Source organism: Chiloscyllium plagiosum, chromosome 10, assembly GCF_004010195.1.
Source record: "Chiloscyllium plagiosum isolate BGI_BamShark_2017 chromosome 10, ASM401019v2, whole genome shotgun sequence".
NCBI classification, from domain to species: Eukaryota; Metazoa; Chordata; class Chondrichthyes; order Orectolobiformes; family Hemiscylliidae; genus Chiloscyllium; species Chiloscyllium plagiosum.
Genome location: NC_057719.1, coordinates 58,454,963 through 58,479,085, shown reverse-complemented (window position 1 = coordinate 58,479,085; position 24,123 = coordinate 58,454,963). Strand labels below are relative to the sequence as shown.

The window sequence follows — 24,123 nt, the reverse complement described above, 5'->3', positions numbered from 1 at the left end:
GCAGACTGGCAGTGTCATCTGTCTCTACTGTTTCCAAAAGATTCAACTTGTTCCTGACAGGTACTTCCCCCGGGGTCTCTTGCACCTGTCTCTTCTCTGCCTTTCTCATCGTCTGCTCTCTTCTGCTACGATTGGTGTAATAACCTCGCTGAAGGTCTTGTCCAGAAAGATCTCGTTCTCTCGGATGAGCCTAAGGTCCTTGAGTTCTTTCATCAGTGCTGCAATATGTTCTGTCAGTAGCTGAACGTGCACACACTTTCCACACTTATACGAGCCAGACACACCAGAGTCGGTGACCTCCCACATCAAGCATGATTTCCCCTTCATAAATCCATGCTGACTCTGACCTCTCCTGTTACTACTATCCAGATGTGTCGTAATTTCATCCTTTATAATAGACTCCAGCATTTTTCCCACCACTGAGGTCAGACTAACTGGTCTATAATTTCCTGCTTTCTCTCTCCCACCTTTCTTAAAAAATGGTATAACATTAGCCACCCTCCAATCCGCAGGAACTGATCCCGAATCTATCGAACTCTGGAAAATAATCACCAACGCATCCACAACACCTCCTTCAGTACCCTGGGATGTAGACCATCAGGCACACTGAACCAACTTGGCAATCATGTCTTCACTCTCTTCAACTGTGGCGTAATCACTTCAATCAACCTCCTTGTCAAAGACTCCTGAGCTAAAGTCTCACTCTTCAATCCACAGGAACTTCCTTGGACCCTCTTTTTGGGGCAAGTCTGTGGACTTTTAATTTAGGTTAGAGGAGGAGGGAGGGAGGGAGGGAGGCCCTACTTTTTAGGACCTGGGGTTTAGAACACACCCACTCAAATAACAATCACTTACCTTCCCGACCGGCTTTGCGCTCTGCTTTCACTTCCGCCCAGCTCCCGCCGCTCTCTGATGCGAAAAAACTCATTCCACCTCTGTGCTGATAACGTTAGAGGGGCATGAGTAACATCCTGCCGAAAGTCAATAATGAGTTCCTTGTTTTTGCAAAAGGAAATTGGGGAATATTTGTATTCCTGCTGAGGAGACCATCGTTCTGGCCAAAGGTGTCAACGAAAAATCAAAACCTCAGACTTCTGACAGTACACCACTCTGACAAATCTAATTTGCTTATCCACTGTTTAAAAAAAAACTTTAAAAAATTCCCTGGTGTGAAAGAGCATAATGCATGTGCATGGCATTAACTGGAAATTAGAATTGCTGTTTAAAAGTTATCAATCTGTAACAACAGCAACTTATGATCAAAACTGGAAAAAAAATTGCTTTATTATATCTTAAAACCTGTTGAAAGAAAGTATTCCAGGAAAGCATAATTGTTTTGATTTCCCACTTTGGCTAGGGATTCCCCATGGCTCACACATCGTCTGAGAGGCCATGAATGATATCTACTTACTCAAGAGGCCCTATTCAATGAAAATGTCTCTAAACTGATTCGCCCCTGCCCTCTCATGCTATGCTGGCAAGAATAGCTAGAAATGAGAATTGGGAGCTGAAATCTGAGATTGGAACCTGTCATTTTTAAAGAGTTCCCAAGTCATTCTAACTCAGCAAAATTCCAGACATCATCAAGTTCCTTACAATTTCCACTCCCATTTTTGTGTCAACAAATACCTGTTCATTCAAGTCAATAACTTGGCTGTAAATAATTAGAGGCTGCACACTAATGCTGTGATGCTCCATTATTCAGCTTTCACATCGAAAATTATTCATCCATCCTGATTCTGGAAATAGACTCTAGCAAATTATCAATCCTCCACATTAATATAACTTCTCAATATTATGAGCTCATATTTTGGGCAGCAGGCTGTCATGTGACTCTTAATGAAACACCTTTTGGAATTCCAAATACACCACATCTACTGGATTTCAGTTATCCACCCAATTTATTACATCTTTAAAGAATTTCCATTCACAAAACTATGGAAATTCTGCCTGACTGGATCATGATTTTGTAAATGTCATTCTATTATCGCTTTAATAAAATTCTCAAATTTTTGGAATTCAAGATTCGAGATCAATTGGTGTTTTAGTTTCTGCTTTCTGTCTTTCTCTTTTCCTGAATACCTGTCATGGAATTGCAGTTTTTCATTCTGCAAACACCTTTCTTTAATCTAGATATGTTGAAAATTAAAACTAATGCATCCTCCATCTGTTAGAAATGGTCTTTAAAACCTTAGGATACAATGCAACAGGTCCGGGGGACCGGTCACTCTTCAGTCCCATCTGTTCATCTACTGTTTTTTTTCTCTAGTGGTCAGGACGGTTTCAATTGCTTCCTTCCAGTTTTCCAACACCAGGAAGAAAGGTGAGTAGGCCGTTCTGAGTGCTGTTGTCCCGAGAAGGGGTAATCGGGGCGGGCTGTCCTAGAGGATGTCAGAAGGTGTCAGGAGTGGCCAAGAGGCAGAAGGTGCGTAGGTGAAGGCCAAGATCCGAAAGGCTTGTGGGCTGCCCTGTGTGCTGTCGTCCCAGGGAGCAGGATGGGCTGTCCTAGAGGTGGCTGGAAGATGTGTCGGGGCAGTCCATGGGCCGGATGGCGTGTCAGGGTGGGTGAGAGCCAGATGGTATGTAGCAGCAGACTGAGAGCCAGAAGGCATGTAACTGTCCTCAACGCTGTCATCCTGGGAAGATACCAGGGTGGGCTGTCCTCGAGGGAAGCCACAAGCTGGGTAGGCCATCCTGATCACTGTTGACCTGGGTGGGGGCGGTGGGGAAACAGGTTGGGTTGTCCTAGAGGTGGCCAGCAGATCTGTCAGGGAGGGCTGAGAGCCGGAAGGGGCATAGAGATGGCCTGACCTTGAGTGGCCGGAAGGAAGGAGGGATGGTTGGTTTGCTGGGTTACCAGGGATGTCTTGCTATATGCTGTTTCCTGTTCAGTTTATTGCGCTGTCTGCATGTGATTGCGTTCACTGTTTCCTTCATGATAATGTAAGGTGGGATTTGAGGTAACCTTGTTTCTGTGTGAACTGGTAGTACGGTGGGGATTGGGGTCTGGCCCTGCCGCCCCTTTTGCCTGTAAATTGCTGTTTCTTGTAAACTGCTGTTCATTGTTAACTGTTCGTAATTTGTACTGATTAAAAAAATAAACAAGGGATTCAGAATCTCCCTCAGTTCAGGGACTGGCTCTGAGCTGGCTGGTCACACAGCCAGTGTGTTCTGCTGCTGTTGGTTTTTGTTTGGGGGAAGAGGGGAACCTGATTCCTGAACTGGCTGAAGTACACAGCCAGTTTGTTAACTGGTATTCCGTTTTTATTGAGGACTGATTTCTAAACTGCCTGACGTGCACAGTCAATGTGTTACAGGTGTACTCCAGTTCTCATTAGGGAACTACTGTTTCACTGACTGGTTACAGCCTGTGTGTTACTCTTTTCTTTTACTTTGAGAAAGGGGCTATGCTGAATTTGTGGCAGGACTTAGCCCTTGCTATCTGGTTTTCCTTTGTTTTTTACATGTGTCTTCACTTTTTTGGTGTTTTGACTGAGCCCCAGTGAGAAAATGCACCTTTCCAGATGAACTCTTCCTCTGAGGGTAACCCTGGCCCTGTATGGGTGGTCTAGGCCTCTATAAAGACTGAATACCTATGTGTGTGCGCACTAGGAGGTGAGCATTTGTTGCCTGTTGGAGTGTACCCTCCCCTGTGAGTTAACCACACCCTTTTATAACTAACTGTATTCCTATAAGTGGGCCTGGTTCCCTCTGGATAGACCAGGCCTCCATGGAGACTGAATACCTGTGTGTGCTGTGGGGTATCCATTTCCTGTCTTCAGGAGTAGAATCTCCACAGTGGAGTAGACTCTGCTTTCAGTTGTGGACCCTGTTTCTGGCGATGCACTCCGCACACTGGAGTGGACTCTGTTCCTGGGAACGCTCTCTGCATTCAAAATAGAACGGTTTATATTAATGGACCCAGAGTACCAGAAGGGACTCTGTTTGTTGGTAATTGACTGTCTTGTTGCTTCTTGGGTTTATCACCTGCACTGTCTTGTGTTCCTTAGTCTGGCAGGCATTACTGTGAATGGTGAGGCTTGTAGGTTGTCCCAAAAATTGTCACCCTGAGAGCCTGAGCGTGGGTAGGCCATTCTGAGCCCTGTTGTCCCAGGAAGGGGTAATAGGGACAGCTGTCCTAGAAATGGCTGATTAGGGAAGCCGGAAGGTGGGTAGGCCACCTGGATCGCAGTCGTCCTGGCGCATGGTGGTGGGGAGGTGGGACAGTGGGGAAATAGGTTGGGCTGTCCTTGAGGTGGTCAGAAGGTGTGTCATGGCGGACTGAGAGCCAGAAGGGGCCTGGAGCCGACTGCCTTGGAGTGACCGGAAGGTGGGAGGGACGAGAGGTTGGCTGGGTTGCCAGTATCTGTAATATATGCACTATTTTGTTACTCGGTTTATCAAATTATCTGTATGTGATTGCATTTACTGTTATCTTGACAATAAGGTGGGATTCAAGGTCTGTCCTCGTTTCCCTGTGAACTGGTTGTACGGTGGGGCATGGGGTCTGGTTTTTCTGTCTCTTTCCCCTGTAATTTGCTGTTTCTTGTATATGGCTGTTTACTGTTAACTGTTTGTTAATTGTATGTTTTCTTTTTTTTAAAACAGTAATCAGAATCTCCTCAGTTCAGGGACTGACTCTGAGCTAGTGCACCACTGCCAATTTACCGTGTACACGTAAATAAAGGTGGACTTGGCCATGGGATACGAGTCTCTGCACAGTTATTTCAAGATCATAACTCCATTCCTTCAAATGACTACTATTTTGCTTTGCTGGGCTGGTCTTGTTTCTTTATTTATTCCTTCAGTTTACATTGAGATAGTTTTCACATAGCCAAAGGAGGTTGGGCCAGCATTTATTGCCCTTCTGTAAGTGCCTTTGAGAAGGCGGTGGTAAACAGCATTCTTAAATTGTTGCAGTCCAAGGAAAACAGATACACATGGTACTGTTAAGACAGCTTCAGAATTTTGAAGTTACAGCAAAGGATTTGTGATATAGTTCCAAGTCAGGATGGAAAACTTGCAGGAGCTTACTTCTGTATATCTCCTGTCCTTCTTCTTCTAGGTCAAATAGGTTGAGGAATTGGAAGATGCCTTCAAAGGAGAATTGCTAAGTTTCTCACTGTATCTTGTAGATGGTAACACACCGTTGTCATTGTGTGCCAGTGGTGAAGACAGTAACATTGAAGGCAGTGAATGCGGTTCCAATCAAACAAGCAACTTTATGCTGGACAGTGTCCAGTTTATTGAGTTTTGTTTAAACTATCCTCACCCAGGGAAATGGAAAGTATTTCAGCATACTCATGACTTGCGCCTTGTAGATGGTGGACATGCTTTGGAGAGTTATGCAATGAATTAGTCACCTCAGATCTTCAAGCTACTGTTGTGCTCTTGCAATCAGTGTTAATATAGCTGGTACAGTTCAACATTTGGCCAATAGTAATCCCCCATGATATTGACAGTGTGGTATTCCGTGAGGGCAATGCTAATGAATATCAAGGAAAGATGGTTAGACTTTCTTCCAGAGGTGGTCATTACCAAGTTGCAGAACGTGAATCTTATTTGCTGTTTATCTTAAGTCTGGATGTTGTCTGGGTCTTACATATGGGCACAGGCTGCTTTAGTGTTGCAAATGGTGCTGAATATTTCACAATAAGTTGCAAATATCCTTGTTTGACCTTAGGATAGAGATAGCGTCATTCATGAAACAACTGAAGATAGCTTGCCCTGAGGACACTAACTTGAGATTCTCTTGTCGTGAAGTACTGGGCTGACATGATTGATCTTCAACATACACAACCTTTTTACTTTGTGCTCGATATAAATAGTGTAGAGATTCCCCAATTTCCACTGATACCATTTTTTTTGCTGGACTGTCTGTTTCCACACCAGTCAAATACTGCCTTAATGTCAAAAGCAGTCACTCACTTAACCTCTGAAGATAAGCTGTTTTAACCATATACAAACCAAATCTGTAATAAGTCCAGAATCAAGCATCCCTGGCGAAACTTGCTCATTGCTGCACAGTTATTAAGTGCAGCCTGACAGCACTGTCAACAACTCCATAATTTGCAGATGATGGATGGCAGAGGGTTCGGGCAATAATTGATTAGGTTGGATTTCTCCTGTTTTTAGTGAACAGGACATAACTGGACAGTTTTCCAGTAGTTTGTTTTTTACTGTAACAGCTTGAAAATTTGTAGTGTTGTCAGGGTCCATAGCTTTTACAGTATCATGTCCATACAACTTTATCTTCATAGCACATAAAGTGAATGAAATTGGTCAAAGAGTGGCACATATGATATTGGACACCATCAGAGGGGGCCAAGGTGGGCCATCCACTTGGCACTTTTGGATGAAAATGGATGCAAATAATTCAGCATTGTTTTTGCACTGATGTGCTAGATTAAGGATGGGGTTATTTTTGGAGAAGCTCCTACTGTTAGTTGTTTAATTATCCATAACTATTCACAACTGAATAAGGTCTTAGATCTGATACATTGGTTGCGAGATTGCTTAGTGCTCTTTATTGAATGCTGCTTCCAGTTTTGTCCTGCAAGTAGTTCTGTGACACCTTATTTTCAAGTAAAAGGTTACTTTTCATGAACATCATATTTCTCTCTACAAATGCAGTCAGAATTGTTGTGTTTCTCCAGTACTTTGATTTTTTACTTCATTTTTTGGTATGCATAGTGCGGCTCCCAGCATGGGCTTCTGCCTTCTTCATTGAACCAAGGTTGATCTCTGGATCGATGGCAGTGGTAGAGTGGAGGACACCACATTGAAAATTGTGCTTGAATATAATTCTGCTGTTGATGGCCCACAGCCCAGTTTTGAATTATTACATCTGTTGGACGTCTCTTATTTAGTATAGTGGTATGCCATCAATGTAACAACAAATATGTGGCAGTCAGTCCTCCTTCTGCTACCATGGACAGAGGCATTGCAACAGGTACATTGGTGCACAAGACCAGGTAGGTTTTTCCGTCTTGTTGGTTCCCTCACAACTCACCTAATCCAATGCACTCCTGTCTGACCTCCCTAATCATCCATAATCCCAGTGCTTGCTGACCAAAACTGGCTCTCAGTTAAACAGCTCCTTAGTTTAGATGTCTAATCCTGGTTTTAAATCATTTAGTGTCTCACCACCAACCCCACCCTATATCTGAAATTTCTTTACTCCAACAAACCTCAGAGTTTCTCCATTCCACCTAATTCTTACCAATTTTAATTGTTCCACTACTGATAGCTGTGTCTTCAAGTTAACTTCTGGAATTTCCTTCTTAGAAACTTCCTTCCTTGGGGTGGCATGGTGGCAGTGGTTAGTACTGCTGCATCACAGCGCCAGGGACCTGGGAGTCTTGGACGACTGTCTGTGTGTAGAGTTTGCACTCTTTCCCTGTGTCTGCATGGGTTTCCACTGGGTACTCCAGTTTCCTCCCACAGTCCAAAGATCTTCAGGTTAGGTAGACTGGTCAGACTAAATTGCTCTGTAGTGTTCAGGGATGTGTAGGCTAAGTGGATTAGCCAGGTAAATGTGGGGTTACGAGGATAGGGTGGGGAAGGGACTCTGGATGGAATGCTCTTCAAAGGGTCAGTGCAGGCTTGATGGGCTGAATGGCCACTTTCCGCACTGAAGGGATTCTAAGATTCTATACAATTCTGTTTATTTCCTTTCTTTAAAGGATGATCTTGATATAATGGTTTGACTAAATTTTGGACCATCTACTCAACTAACACCCTATCACCTGTATCACTGTTTTGCTTTTTTGTAATCAGGTCCACATGTTTCCAGGAAAAGCCCCTACAAAATTAACTTCAAATGACTGGTTACTGCCTCAAACCATTTCCAATTCCAGAATGAGAGGAGACCTTATTAAGAATGGGAGGTAACCTTACTGGAGCATAAGATTCTTAGGAACCTTGACAGGTAATGTGGAGATGTTGTTTCACCTTGTTGGAGAATCTAGGACCACAGGGCATAATCTCAGAGTAAAACATCACTCACCAATTGGAGACAGAAATGAGCAGGAATTTATTTTTCTCAGGAGGATAATGAATCTGGAGATTTCTTTATTACAGAAGGCTGTGTTGTTCAATATACTCAAATTTGAAACAGATTTTTAATTAATGAGGGGATCAAGGATATGGAAAAAAGAATATGAAGTCAAGGATTATCACATCAGTCAAGAACTGACTGAGTCTGCTCCTGCATTCAATGGGCCAAATGTTCCACTCTGTTTCTTTGTCTTATGGTCTTGTACCTGTTCTCCAGATGCCCAAAATGGCCAAACCTCCAGAGATGACAAGAAAGAAACTTTGAAGGCACTCTGAAGCTCTCCTTGAAGTGTTGCAGTATTGGCCTTAATGAGTGCAAGAAGCTTGATATCAATCGTTCACAAAGGTGACAAATTGTCGATCAAATTATGTCATAATTCGAGTCCCAGTACCTTAATGATGAGTTAGAGCAGCGACAGGAAATAAAACGGAGCAAATCCTGTATCCTGGTACCTACTTCTTCAGGGAAGTGCACGTCCAAAAATCATTAGATTAAGAATCACATGCTCTGGCCCAAAATGTCGATTTTCCTGCTCCTCGGATACTGCCTGACCTGTTATGCTTTTCCAGCAACACACTCTCAACTCTGATCTCCAACATCTGCAGACCTCACTGTCTCTTAAGAATCATATTACTCAGATATAAGGCCATGAGGCTGAAACTTAATGCTGGAGTAGATGTCATCTTCAAATTGAGGTACATTCAAGAATGTTGACAGCAACATTGTGGTTTATGAACCTCCTGTAAAGAACCTTAGATTGCTTTAAGATGGTGAAGGTATAAATACAAATATTTGTTATACTCCTGCTCTTTCTACTCTTACACTGAACAGTGACAATCCCATGAGGAAGGGCTTTCCTGCTATGTAATCCCTTCAAAACACATTGTAGAATCTGCAAAATTTCAATTGCACCATGACTGACAACATGTTAGGCCAATATAGTTTAGATCTTTGAAAGAATGATATTTTGAAAAACTGTGAATAAATTATCAAGTGCCACAAGTATCAGACAATCTTAAATCACAATGTGGCCTAATTATTGAGGGTAGACACCATGCTGTCTGCATAAACAAAGGAAACTTGATGAAATAGTTTTACCATCATGTAAAGGATGCAGTTATGTCAGCAGTAAAAGATCTTTGGGATGTAACTTGGAAGTGATGCAAATAATGAAATTCATTTTAAATGTTTTAATGAGTATGTGTGTAAATCAACCACATACAATTTTTCTGTGGGCAGAAACTATAATGCATTCTTGTGCTGCAGGAATATCAGAACTCCACAGAAAATTCACAAGTTTTACTTAAGGTTATAATTGTACTATTTCATTGATTAATTTCTAATGCTCAATGATTTTAATACATCAGATGGGTTAGAGTACACAGAGCTATTTTTAAATCATATTTGCCATTTGGAGATCAGAGGTCTTCTGTGCAGCTTTGTTTTCAAGAATTTCTAGTCTGGACTTTTTGTGATATTTATTTGGATTGTTATCCAGCTCACCAAGGGAAACATGAATTTAAAAAGAATAATAAATGCTGTGGTATAACCCTTTGTCATTTGTAAATATATGGCCTTCAGCTACACTGTTCCAAAACCTAAGTTGTTACCTTAATGGGTCTTCACGATGCAGTTTTAATGTGTACTTTTGTGTGTTAAATGTAGAACTCCCCTAACAACTGTAGACCTTCTACTTAATCTGAGACTGAATGCACAATTTCCTTTGGGATCTCTTTCAACGATCAACAGGAAAAAGCCAATATCCAAAATAAATCTTAGATTAGATATTTCAAATGAAATTTGCTTTCTGCAGATAAAAATGTCAAGATGAATATGAACAGTAAAATAATAAATTATCTTAATGTGGTAAGGTAGTTATCAATGATTCTTTCATTCACACTATTCCTTGGATATCAAGCTGCACAAGACATTCATCAAATGTCACACATTCAGAATATTGGAAACACCATTAAAGCTGTTTGACTAAGACCTCTGAAGTGTTTAAGCAAGGCCCAGAATGTATATTTGTGCAACGGAGGAGAATAAATTTACATATCAGCATCAGCTCATAAGGGATAGGTAAACATTCTGTTTATCTCTCATTGTCATTCCACCTATTTTATGTCTGTGCATTTATGATTCATGCTGGATGATTTCAGGCCCCTGGTTTCAAAAACATTGGATGCAGGAGACTTGAAACCTCTAAGAAAAATCTTTATTTCTCAGTATATAAGGAAGCAATTATTATTTGGTAGTGTAAAATCATAATTTTATATATGAGCTGTATAATCACTGCATACCAGGAATTATGGACAAAAAATAAGAGATAGGAAAACCTGCATTCTTGCATTGTTAAAAAGAGAAATGGTGTGTAGGCTGCTGAAAGTGTTAATGGTTTGCTATAAGAGGTAAATTTTCAAAGAAGCATGCATTTATTACTAGTTTATCACTGTAGTAGATGATCCTGAAAGAATACAATTAATTGTTTTTTTTATTTGGAGTTTATATTGTACACTCCGTATGTTTTATAATGTTTCAGGAAACTTATTGTCATAAGCTAATTACAGATTAAGCCCATTTGCATCTGAATTCATTTATCCCAAGAGAGTTCAATTTTCTCCCATCCCCAGCACTGTAACATCCAATAAGTTATTAGTTCAAGGTTTTTGATCTATTCAAAAATTGGAAAATTAATCAATATATAAAAGCACAACTACATAAGAGCAGTAATTCAGCCATTTGAGCCTTCTTTGTCATTCGATGCTAACAAACTGAATCTCCTACCTTATTGTACTTTATCACACAATTTCATTCCCTGTGATTCCACTAATAACCAAAATTCTCAGTCTTGACTAAACTCAACACTGAAGCATTCACAACTCTCTGGGATACAGAGTTCCAAAATTTCTGAATACTTGGCAGGAAAAAAATGTTTTCAGAACTAAATGGTGAACCTATCAGCCCCAGAATATGGCTTTGAGTTCTAAATTCTACACTCAAGGGAATCATCCACCCAGCATTTACTGTGTCAAGCTCCATATGAGCTTTATATCCTTCAATGAGATCACTACTCATTCTTATAAATTTTAGAGAATACAGGTCTAGTCTAGTTAATCCCTCTTTATAGTAAAATCCACTAATCACAGGAATCGGTACAGAGAACCATCACTGCACTGCCTCCAAAGCAAGTACATTTTTTCCTAGTTAAGGCACCAAAACTACACAGTACTCTAGGTATACTCACCTAATAATCCTACACAACTGTTCTAAGGCGACACAATTTGTCTTTCTGATTATTTCTTGTGATTGTGAGTTGCATTTGTAGTGTGTACAGGGACACCAGATCCTTTTGAATTACAGATGTCCGTTTTTAGCCATTTAAAATAAATACAACTTATTTTAAAAAACTACCAAAGCAGGTAACTTCACATTTCCTCACACTGTATGTTATCCACCATATTCTTATCCATTCACTCAACCTCTCTATCACTTTGCAGTCCCTTTTTATTCTCATCCTAACATACTTTCCCACCTAAGTTAGTACCATCAGCAGACTTGAATTCATTAAACAAGGTAAAAACTCCTTGGTCTTAACTTTTGCAATATCCTGCTAGTTTACAAACAAAACCAAGTGAAGATGAAGTGTCTATTCCTCCTCAACCTTTGCTCAGATAGCTAATCTTCAAATCATGCTAATATCACCTCCAATCCCATGAACCCAAATTTTATATAACAACAAGCTTTGTTGCTATTATCAAATTTGGGGATGACATAAAAATAGGTGGAAAGGCAAGTGCGTGAAGATGACACAAAATCTGCAGAGGGATACAAACAGGTTTAGTGAGTGGGAAAAAAACATGACAGAATAAGCCCTTTTCTCTCTGGAGAGAAGGAGGAAGAGAGGAGACCTGATCGAGGTATGCAAGATAATGAGTGGAATAGATCGAGTCAATAGCCAGAGACTTTTCCCCAGGGCAGGATTGACTGGTACGAGGAGTCATAGTTTGAAGATATTAGGAGGAAGGTATAAAGGAGATGTCAGAGGTAGGTTCTTTACGCAGAGAGTTGTGAATGCATGGAATGCATGTGGCGGTGGAAGCAGAGTCATTGGGGCCATTTAAGGGACTGCTGGACATGCACATGGATAGCAGTGAGTTGAGGGGTGCGTAGGTTAAGTTACTATATTTTACATTAGGATTAAATCTCGGCATAACATCGTGGGCCAAAGGGCCTGTTCTGTGCTGTACTTTTCTATGTTCTAATACATGTGGGAAAACTGGAGGTTATACACTTGGGCAGGAAGAAAAAAGGTGTTGAATATTATTTAAATGAGAAAAGTCCCCAGAAAGCTACATTACAGAGACATTTGAGGGTCTTCATGAACAAAGCACAAAAAGCTATACACAAGTCCAACAGGTAACAGGGAAGCAAAACAAAACATTAGCCTTTATTTCAAAAGGAATAGAGTATAAAAATTAGGAAGTCTTGTTAAAATTACATAAGGAACTGGTCAAATCACACCTACAATTCAGTGAATAATGTTGTCCCCTTAATTAAGATATGCTGGCATTGGAGGCAATCCAGATAAAGCTTATTAGGTTGATGCCACGTATGGGGGTGGGTCTTCTTATGAAGGGAGTCTGAATTGGTTGGACCTGTCCTCACTGGAATGTCAACAAATGAGAGGTAACCTTACTGAAATGTCAGATTATTGTGAATTTGACAGGATAATGCGGAGAGGTTGTTTTCCTTTGTGAGAGAGTCTAGGAACAGAGGGCATAATCTCAGAGCAGGGGGTTGCCTATTTAAAGGATTAGCATTAAATTTATTCTCTCGGAGGATACTGAATCTGTGAAATTTGTTCTTGTCAGAGTTATCTGAGTATATTTAAGGCTAAGATGGACAGATGTTTAATCAATCAGGAAATCATGCGGTATGGGGAAAAGGCAGTAAAGTGAATTTGACGATAATCAGATCAGCCATGATCTCATCGAATGGCAAAGCAGACTCATTGGGTCGAATGATCTACTTCTATTCCTATGTCTTATGGTTTAAATGTATTTTAAAAATTCAAATAACTACTGATTTTTCTTTACTCATCCTCCAGAAACCATCTCAATAACTTGTAACAGATATCAAGAATTATTTTCCTTTCATTAATAAAAATTGACTTTGCTTAATTAGTTATGAGTTTCTTAGTGCCCTATTACCACATTTTGAAAACTAGACTCTAAACACTTTTCCAGGTATATGGTGTAATTTTAATAAGCCTTTGGTTCCCCAATTTCTCTCTTCTTTTTTGAATATCTGAGGGACGCTTGCTACTTTTCAATATACAAAAATAGAAAATAGTGAGGACTGCAGGTGCTGAGGAGTCAGATTCGATAAAATGTGGCTCGAGAAAAAGGACAGTAGGTCAGGCACCATCCGAGGAGCAAGAGAATTGATGTTTTGGACGTGACCGTTCATCAGGGCTGGGGATGGGGGAGTACTGAGAAATAAATAGGGGGGCTAGGCCTCGCGGAAAGTTAGGTGGGATGGTGATAGGTGGATGCAGGTAGAAGGTGACTGTAATAGGTTAGTGGGAAGTGTGGAGCAGATAGGTGGGAAGGAAGTCCCTGTCAGGCAAGGAGGAAGTGATAAAGTAAGGGAACTGTGATTTACTAAAGAAATTTATCTCCTGTTAATGGAAGAGGGAGGCTTATGTGATATTGAGGTGAGATGGAGCATTACTGAGTAGCTAGAAAGAATTTAAAGAGACAATTAAGAAGAGCAAGGAGGGGACATGTGCAGTCTTTAGTGGGTAAAATAAAGGAGAACCCTAAAGCTTGCTATAGGTATGTGAGGAATAAAATGATGACTAAACTAGGAATATGGCCTGTCAAAGACAGAAGTGGGAAGTTGTATGTGGACCCTGTGGATATCAGAGAGGTGCTAAATGAATATTTCTCATCTGCTTTCATTCAGGAAAAGGAGAATATTGTGGAGGAAAAGACTGAGATACAGGCTGTTAGACTTGAAAGGATTGATGTTAGTAAGGTGGAGGTGCTATCAATTCCAGAAGGAATGAAAATAGAGAAGTCCCCCTGGCCAGATGGGATTTATCCGAGGATTCTCTGGGAAGCTAAGAAGGAGATGGCTGAACCCTTGGCCTTGATCTTTGTGTCATCATTATCTACAGGTTTAGTACCAGAGGACTGGAGGATTGCAAATGTTGTGCCCTGTTCAAGAAGGGCAGTAGAGATAACCCAGATAATTATAGAGCAGTGAGCCTTACGTCTGCTGTAGGAAAAGTTTTAGAAAGGATTATAAGAGATAGAATTTATAATCATCTAGCAAGCAACAATTTGATTGGAAATAGTCAACATGGATTCATCAAGGGCAGATTGTGTCTCACAAACCTCATTGAGTTTTTTGAGAAGGTGACCAAGCATGTGGATGAGGGTAGGGCAGCTGACATGGTGTACATGGACTTCAGCAAAGCCTTTGATTAGGTTCCACATGGTGGGCTACTGCAGAAAATTCAGAGGCATAGGATTGAAGATGATTTAGCAGTTTGGATTTGAAACTGGTTTTCTGTAAGAAGGCAATGAGTAATGGTTGATGGAAAATATTCAGCCTGGAGGCCAGTTACTAGTAGTGTGCCACAAGGATCTGTTTTGGGTCCATTGCTGCTGGTCATTTTTATAAACGACTTGGACGCAGGTATAAGTGAATGGGTTAGTAAGTTTGCAGATGATAGTAGAGTCAGTGGAGTGGTGGACAGTGTTACAGGTTGCAGGGAGACTTGGATAAACTGCAGAACTGGGCTGAAAGGTAGCAAATGAAGTTCAATGCAGATAAATGTGGGGTGATTCACTTTGGGAAGAATAACAGGAAGACAGAATACTGGAGTAATGGAAAGATTCTTGGTAGTGTGGATGTACAGAGGGATCTTGGTGTCCATGTACATAGATCTCTGAAAGTTGCCACCCAGGTTGATAGTACTGTTAAGATGGCATTAGGTTTTATTGGTAGAGGGATTGATTTCCAAAGCCGTGATGTCGTGCTGCAACTGTACAAAATGCTAGTGTGGCCTCACTTGGAGTACTGTGTGCAGTTCTGGTCACCCCATTACAGGAAGGATGTGGAAGCATTGGAAAAAGTGGTGAGAAGATTTACCAGGATGTTGCCTGGTCTGAAGTGAAGGTTTTATGAGGAAAGGCTGAGGGACTGGGTCTGTTCTCACTGGAAAGAAGGAGGCTAAGAGGCAATTTAATAGAGACATAGAAGATGATGAGAGGATTAGATAGGGTGGAGAGTGAGAGTTTTTCTTCCTAGGATGATGATATCTGCTTCTACGAGGGAGCATAGCTTCAAATTCAGGGGTGATAGATCTACGGCAGATGTTAGAGGCAGGTTCTTCACTCAGAGAGTGGTAAGGGTATGGAACGTCCTACCTGCCAATGTAGGTAACTCAGCCAGATTAGGAGCATTTAAGCAGTCCTTGCATAAGCAAATGGATGATGATGGGATAGTGTAGGGTGATGGGCTTAAATTAGTTCACAGGTCGTGCAACATCGAGGACCGAAGGGCCTGTTCTGTGCTGTATTGTTCTATGTTCTAAGGAAGATGGACAGGAAGGTCAGATCAAAATGGTGGTGCTGAATTGGAGGGTTTGATCTGGGATGGGGTGGGAGATGGGGAGATTTGCAAACTGATGGATTAAATATTAAGGCTGTGTGGTTTTGGGACCCCAAGGTGGAAGATGAGATGTTCCTCCACCAGTTTGCAGGTGGCCGTGTTTAGCCAATGGAGGAGGCCAAGAATTGACATGTCATCGGGGGAGTTGAAATGAACAGCCACTGGTAGATGAGGTTGGTTGGTGCATACGGACTGAATGTTCCCTGAACCATTCTGCGAACTTGCTCTTGGTCTCTCCAATATAGAGGAGACCACCTCGAGAGCAACAGATGCACAGCTGCAGTAATTAAGTATATCTCTATTGGAGTTTGAAAGATCCTTTGGAGTCTTGGAGGGAGGTGAGGGGGAAGGTGTGGGCACACGCTTTGCAATTCTTATGGCAACAGGGGAAGGTGCCAGGTGTGGGGACGGAGTTGGGGAGAGTGTGGACCTAATGAGAGAGTTGCAGAGGGAACCAGCACCACACTTGATCGAATATGCAAAAATACTGTGATGACATTTAATATGGGAAAAACTGTAACAAGAAAAATACATAATTTATTGAAAATATCTGTTGATTCTTTCACTGTTTCCAAGAATGTTTGTAAAGGACTTTGAAGTGTTTCCATTCACCGTAGAGGAATCAATTGTTCCTTTCTTTGATGATGAGAAATTCAGATCTATGCAGTTTGGGAATCTTTGGTCTAGAAGCAATACTAATACAAAAAAATAAGATATGGAGATCATGTGGTTGACAGACATAAGCAGCAACAAAGATCAAGAGCAAATCTGACAGAGGAGTTTATGGGGGATGTAGAAAGGGCAATTAGGAAGGCACTTTTTCCAAACATAGATGGGTCACAAATTCAGGGAACCAGTATAAGGATGAGGAGAAATGTTTTCATTCAGAGGGTGAATGTCTGGAAGTCACTGCCTGAAAGACTCCTATTACTATTGATAAATTTCAAGCAACATTTAGATACGCACTTGTATTGCCATTACCACCACAGCAAGAATTTGAAAATGGGATGAACGTAGTCTAATCTTTGTTGTCATAGACAGGCACTATGGCCTAAATGGCATCCTTCTGTGTGGTAAACATACATGAGGAGAATTGAACAGTGAAACAATCAGTACACAGATATACACACAAAGAAAAAGCAGGAAGTAAAATAAATAACTTGTGTAAAGAAAACCTGGCAAAGCTCAGAAAAAGGCAATCCTTTTGACTCTTTGACAGGTTTTGTAAGATGATGAGGTTCCTAATGAGAATGCTATTTGTTCAAAATCTAACGCTCTTGTAAGAAACCAATATTTAACTTTATTAGTAACTAACATTTTACTTGAATAGATATTCTTTTTGTTGCACAGTAAAGTAAAAAATGTAGGAGTAAGGCAGAGCATGGAAAGGCAAAGTAATGGATAATTATATTTTACAAAAGTTTAATAGTAGCAAAAAAAGGTGAGATATGTAGCCATCTGTGAGAAACCACTTAAATGTCGGGGTTTCTCTATGGTTAGCCAAGATTGGTATCATCATACACAAGGCTGCAAATAAGTAGAATTGGAATTAGGTTAGAATTAGAATTAGGTTTAGTTAAATACAAGAACACAATGAAAAGTTTACAATTTTGCCCACATCTTAGGTACAAAGTACTGAGGTACAAATCTTAGATACAAATAGGGCAAGGGAGAAGTTAATTGGATAATATCTAAAATAAAAGATGCCTTAGCCTTCTTGTCCTGTGGTGGAGAATGAGATTATGCAGACACAAGAACAAACAACACGAGACAGGGCAGATGATGGGGAAAGAATGAAAAGAAGGCCATGGCAGAAAGCGAGAGAGACTGAAGGCTAAAACTGAGAGAGAAACCATTTAAGACAATCAAGGTGAGGGACAGAATAAGCGAATATCTTTTTGTCCCAAGGAATTAGAAAAAAATAGGGAAATTTAACAGTGGAACAAATTTAAAAGCATTGTATATAAATGCACAAAGCATTTGAAACAAAATTAATGAGTTAATAGTGCAAATAGAAACAAAAGAGTATGATTTGGTAGCAATTACTGAGACATGGTTACAAGACACCAGGGTCAGGGAATTGAATATCCAGGGGTACTCAGCATTTTGGAAAGATAGACTGAAAGGAAAAGGAGGTGGCCTTGCTGGTGAAGGATGGGATCAGTGCTGTAATGAGAATTGACATAAGTATGTGAGATCAAGATGTGGAATCAGTCTGGGTAGAAATAAGAAATAGCAAAGGGAAGAAGTACTTGGTAGGAGTAGTCTATAGGTTCCCAAACAGTAGTCCCACAGTGGGGCACAATATAAACCAGGAAATATTAGAGGCTTGCAAGAAAGGTCTGGCAATAATCATGGGTGATTTGAACATGCATGTAGAGTGGAAGAATCAAACTGGCAAGGGTAGCCTGGAGGCAGAGTTCATTGAGTATATTACAGATTGTTTCTTGGAGCAGTATGTTGTGGAATCAACCAGGGAGCAGGCTACTCTGGATTTGATATTGTGTAATGAGGAAAGATTGATTGATGACATCATAGTTAAGGATGGTAGCAGTGACCATAGAATGATAGAATTCAAAAATTAGTTTGAGGGATGAGAAAATGGAGTCCCACAGTAGTGTTCTAGATTTAAAAAAAGAGGAAATTATATAGGCATGAGGACAGATTTGGCTAGAGTACATTGGACAGGAAGGCTAAATGGTAAAATGCTGATGAGCAATAGCAGATGTTTAAGGAGCTACTCAATTCCTCACAAAAATATATCCCAGTGAGAAAGAAATGTGATAAGGGATGTTAAAAAAAAATTATGACTAAACAAAGAGGTCAAGGGCAATGTAAAGTCAAATGCTAAGGTATACTAAATTGCAAAGGCCAGTCGTAGGATGGATGATTGAGAAACTTTCAAACATGAAAAAAGGATACTAAAAAGTTAGTAAAAAGAGCTAAGGTAAATTACAAACGAAAACTAACACAAAATATCAAAAAAGATAGCAGAAGTTTCTGTGGACATTTAAAAGGGAAGAGAGTCGCTAATGTTGGTTCCTTGGAAGATGAAACCAGAGAGTTAATAGTGGGGAACACTGAAATGGCAGAGATGCTGAATCAATACTTTGCCGTAGTTTTCGTGGTGGAGGACAACGGTACCATTCCTGTTGGAACAGGCAAGTCAAAGACAATAGATAAGGTAGAACTTAGAACAATCAACATCGATAGGGAAAAGCAACTATTAGGATTGAAGACAAACATGTCCTCAGGCCTGATGGTCTACATGCTAGGGTTAGGGACAAAAAACTGCAGATGCTGGAATCCAAAGTAGACAGGCAGGAGTTTAGAAGAACACAGCAAGCAGGCAAGTCGACGTTTTGGTTGTACCGCTTCTTCAGGACTGGGGGTGGGTATAGGGGGTGGCAGGGGCAGGGTGGTGAAGTAGGGATTGGTGAAGACAAGTAGAGGGTACGACCTGGTTGGTCAATGGGAAGAATGAATCCAGTTGGTGGCAGGGTGGCAGGGAAGGGTGGGAGGGTGCTAGGTAGGGTGTCGAGGGATGGGAAGGTTATTTGAAATTGGAGAACTCATTGTTGAGTCTTCCAGGTTGTAGGCTGCCCAGGTGGAAGATGAGGTGTTGTTCCTCCAATTTGCGGTTTGGTTTGCATGGCAATGGAGGAGGCCAAGGAAAGGAAGTGGGAAGGGGAATGGAAATGGGCAGTGACTGGGAGATCCAGTCAGCCCAGCGGGCCCACCTGAGATGCTTGGTGAACCATTCCCTAAGTTTACGTTTGATCTTCCTGATGTAGAGAAAATCATATCGGGAGTACCTTATGCAGTAACTAGGTTGGAAGAGAGACGAGTTAACCTCAGTTTCATTTGGAAGGATATTAAAGGAAGTGGCAGTGGCGATAGTAGCCCTGTTGGTTACAAAATTCCAAAATTCCTTGTACGCAGGAAAGGTTCCAGTGGATTGGAAAATGGCTCATGTAACACCCTTATTCAACAAGAGAGCAAAGCAAAATGTGGGAAATTACAGACCAGTTAGTTTAACATCAGTTGTTGGGGAAGTGTTAGAATCAGTTATCAGGGAAGCAATATCAGGACATTTGGAAAGTCAAAATGCTATCCATCAGGGTCAGCATGGTTTTATGACTTGGATACAGGGACAGAAGGTTCTATAGCCAAACTTGCAGATGACTCAAAAATAGGCGGGCTGGTAAATTGCAATGAGGTAATAAGAACTTTAGAAATGGATATTATAGTTAGATTAGGAGAGTGGGCCAAAATGCGGCAGATATAGTTTAATGTGGATAAATGTGAGGGCATGCATTTGGGTTGGAAAAATGGGAAGGTGACCTATTATCTTAATGGGGAAAGATTTCAGGGGTGCTCCAGCGCAGAGGGATCTAGGTGTACTCGTTCATGAGTCACAGAAAACTAGCATGCAGGAACAGCATGCAGGAACAGCAGATAATAAAGAAAGTGAATAGAATAGAATATTAAGGCAAGGAATTTTTGTTGCAGCTATACAAGGTATTCGTGAGACCACATCTGGAGTACTGTGCACAGTTTTGGTCTCGTTATTTGAGAAAGGATGCAGTGGCATTGGAGGCAGTTCAGAAGAGGTTCACTAGATTGATCCCAGAGATGAGGGGTTTGTCGTGTGAAGAGAGATTGAATAGTTTAGGCCTATAGTCTCTGGAATTTAGAAGAATGAGGAGAGATCAAATTGAGGTAATCAAGATGATAAAAGGTGTGGATAAAATTGACACAGAACAGATGCTTCTTCCTGTGTGACGTTCTAGGACGAGAGGTCATAGTCTTAGGATAAAGGGTAGCAAAATTAAAACAGAGTTGAGGAGAAACTACTTCTCCCAAAGGGTTGTGAATCTGTGGAATTCACTGCCCAAGTATTCTGGATGCTGGGACAGTGAGTAAATTTAATGAGGAGTTAGACAGATTTTTAATTGGTAATGGGTTGAAGGGATATGGAGAGAAGGCAGTAAAATGAGGGTGAGGAGCATATCAGCCATAGCAGAGCAGAGTCAATGGGCTGAAAGGCCTAATGCTGCTCCTATATCTTATGAGCTGATGAACTAAGTGTTCTTCTACCCAGATCTTGACATGAGTAGTATAATCCACATTAAACTCGAAATCATCATTCAAGTTTATTGACATAGTTTATTTGAGAACTTAATAAACTTATTCTTTGTCAGAATGAAGTTGATTTGTAACAAAACTGTATTTGCCAATTCCATTCATGTTGTAAACAAGCCTTAAGACTTTGAAATCATTACATTAAAAAAAAGTCCGTGGAGAACTGACTTGCAAGACAGGTAAAATTGACTGACTCTTATGATGTAGTTTGGAAGTCTTTTGCATGCCTGAACCTTTGTATTGGATGACCAGATCATGAATTACAACATTGTTGAAACTCAATTCTGGAAAGGGTACAACATCAATAGTAAATGTGATCAATGGAAGATTGGTAGACAAGTGTTGTGGTGGTGTTCATCATGTCTGGGGACCTTTGATGGACTTAGCAACTCAAGGGTTTAATTAGTTAGGTTGGCAAAACTATAACTTTGCATGCATAACCAAATTTGTGCAGACTGATTTTAAAACTCTGGGATAGAAGCTATTCAAGTTCACATTCAGAATAATCCAGCCTGTGATAGATCCTCTCTTATCACTAAATGTAAATCAGATCATTTTGGTCTTTTAGTGATTTTTGTCTTTCCTCTAAGTTTTCAGATATGTAAAAATGAAGTGTCGTAAGATAATTGAAAAACAATTAAAAAGACATTTTGTGAGAACAGAGAATCAAAGACACATGTTTAATGAGAGGTCTAATGTTCAAATATCTTGAAGCAAATAAAGTATTGAAGTTGAAAAATTGCAAGAACTACAGAACTGTCACTTTTAATTTGTAACAAAATAGCTGTTAATTTTGATGTCTGGTTTCTGTCTTTGGATTATATGAACAGAATTAGTATAAGGATTTATTACATATCATATTAGCGTCATTTATTCAAGCTTTTGTAGGGAAAAAAAGCAGAAGACAAGAGATGAATAATAACTGTGCTCAATAAACAGAATTGAATTATATGTTACTTCCTGTAGAAATTTGAACTTATATCAGTCTTTTGACATTAACCTTAGTTATGTCGTGAATTGTTTTCTCATGGATCATCCAAGAAAAAGGCATAATCTATAGTACCGCTACTTGTGTGGTTCAACTAAAATTGCTTGTGTGCACATTTATCTTAAAGCAATAAATCTGCAGAAAGTTACTCAACAAGTAGTTGAGTTATACTCAACTCATTAGCTGTCACAATCTAAAAGGTGCGATAATGCCCGAGCTTTCATGATTTTTCCATTAACTTCTCACCTAACTGCTAACATAGTTCTTGATAGAAAATTTCCAATGAAGTCTCAAGCTCTTTTTCCAGCTGTCAGCTGTAGTGCATCTTAGAAACAGGCAATCTTTCGTTCAGTTCCTCATTTACTTTTGGATTAGCTGAAATGCAGGTGTTTTATTACATTAATTAAATGTACTGTACATGTCTCAGTCAAAGCAGTTATAGAAGTACAAAAAAGATGAATAATAATTTCAGTCTTTTAATATACCAAGATGCAGAAAGAAAGCAATTTTTAATAATCTCATCGGCATTTTAAAAGAAGACAGGCTGCCCTATTATTCATAACATAAATCATAAATTTTATCCCTCCATAATTTACAGTCGTTCTTCAGCACCATTTCCAAGCTAATGATTGCCAGCAATTAACAAAATGTAATCCCATTGCGCAATCATTTTAATGCATTTAGCACTCAGAAAAGTAAACATCAAATTAATACAGCTGAAGCCACATTAGATCCTTGTTAGATGCAGGCAATTATAGTTCAGCTCCTCAGGTGTAATTAAATGATTGAAATGATTTAGTTCAATAAATGCAAGTTAATTCATAAGTAAGCAACAAATAGATAGGGAGCAATTACAAGAAACACTGACATCCTAAGCTCATTTGATAGCTATACACTGCTTAAATGGATAAGGGTGCCACCTGCTGGCAAAATGATACCTACAGTTCAACACTGGAGAGAACATTAATACAGCAGTACCTGATTTCCCCATAACATATGATACCATTTCAGATGCAACATTATTTTAAGCTTTTTTTCTATTTGGAAACAAATAATAAAAGAAATAATTTTAGTTCACAAATGGCATTTTGAAATTCAAAATCTCCACTGCAGAAGGTTTATTAAAGATCGATTAGAGAGATCTTTTGGCCTCTTAGCAAATCAAGGAATATGGGGAAGAGGCAAGAAAATGGTATAGAGCTCATTATCCGTCATGATTACAGTATCATGGTAATGTCACTGGACTCATAATCCAGAATCCTACGCTAATTCCTGGGAACCTGCATCCCCGAAACACCATGACTCTCTAAAACCTGTCCACCATCTATAAGGCACAAGTCAGGATTGTGGTAGATTACTCCCCATTTGTCTGGATATGTGCAGATCCAAAAGCACTCAAGAAGCTTGACACCATCTAGAACTAAGCAGCTACTTGATTTGCACCACATTCAAAAGCATCCACTCCCTTCGCCACCAACACTCAGTAGTAGCAGCAGTATATATTATACAAGATACTCTGAAGAAATTCAATAAAGATCGTTAGACAGCACCTTCCAAACCCATGGCCAGTTGCATCTAGACGATAAGAGCAGCAGATATATAGAAACACCACTACCTGCAAGATTCCTTACCTAGCTGCTTATGATTCTGACTTGAAAATACTTCACCATTCCTTCACTGTCACTGGTTAAATCCTGGAATTCCCTTCCTAAGGGCATTGTGGGTCTACATACAGCACATGGACTGCAACGGTTCAAGAAGACAGCTCACCACAACCTTCTCAAGGGTAACTAGGAATGGGCAATTAATGCTGGCCTAGCCAGTGACATCTATGTCCCATGAAAGTTATTTTTTTAAAAATAGTAAAATTTGAATTCAATAAAAGCCAGAATTATAAACCAGTCTGAAGGTCACCATGTAACCATACTCAATTTTCGTGAAAACGCATACAGCTTATAAATGTCCTTTAGGGAAGGAAATCTTCCACCATACCTAGTCTGGCCTACATCTGATTTGAGACCCAGAAAATGTGATTGACACAACTGCCTTCTGGAATGGCCTGGTAATCAAAGTGTTACGAAGTTTTAACAAACAGAATAAAACTAGTAGCCTACACCGTATTGAGCTAGGATTCATAAATGACAATGCTGAACCCAACCTGCGACTCTGCAAAATTTCCCTTACCAACATCTGAGACTGGCACCAAAATTGGAAGAGGTGTTCCACAAATGATCAAGCAGTCAGGTTC

At 40.2% G+C, this 24,123-nt stretch overlaps 1 protein-coding gene across 3 annotated transcripts in view; it reads right to left on the bottom strand.

Annotated features, from left to right (window-relative positions):
• Positions 1 to 24,123, bottom strand: part of mipol1 (mirror-image polydactyly 1) — a 413,402-nt gene that overhangs the window by 277,347 nt on the left and 111,932 nt on the right. Inside the window, exon 1 of one of the 3 annotated variants that reach the window (XM_043697845.1) lies at positions 22,122 to 22,150. The exons of the other annotated variants lie outside the window; for them this stretch is intronic. Within the exon in view, the coding sequence (XP_043553780.1) occupies positions 22,122 to 22,135 (14 nt within the window). The 5' untranslated portion in view covers positions 22,136 to 22,150. Of the gene's footprint in view, positions 1 to 22,121; positions 22,151 to 24,123 lie in introns of those variants that run through there. 3 annotated transcript variants of the gene reach the window in all.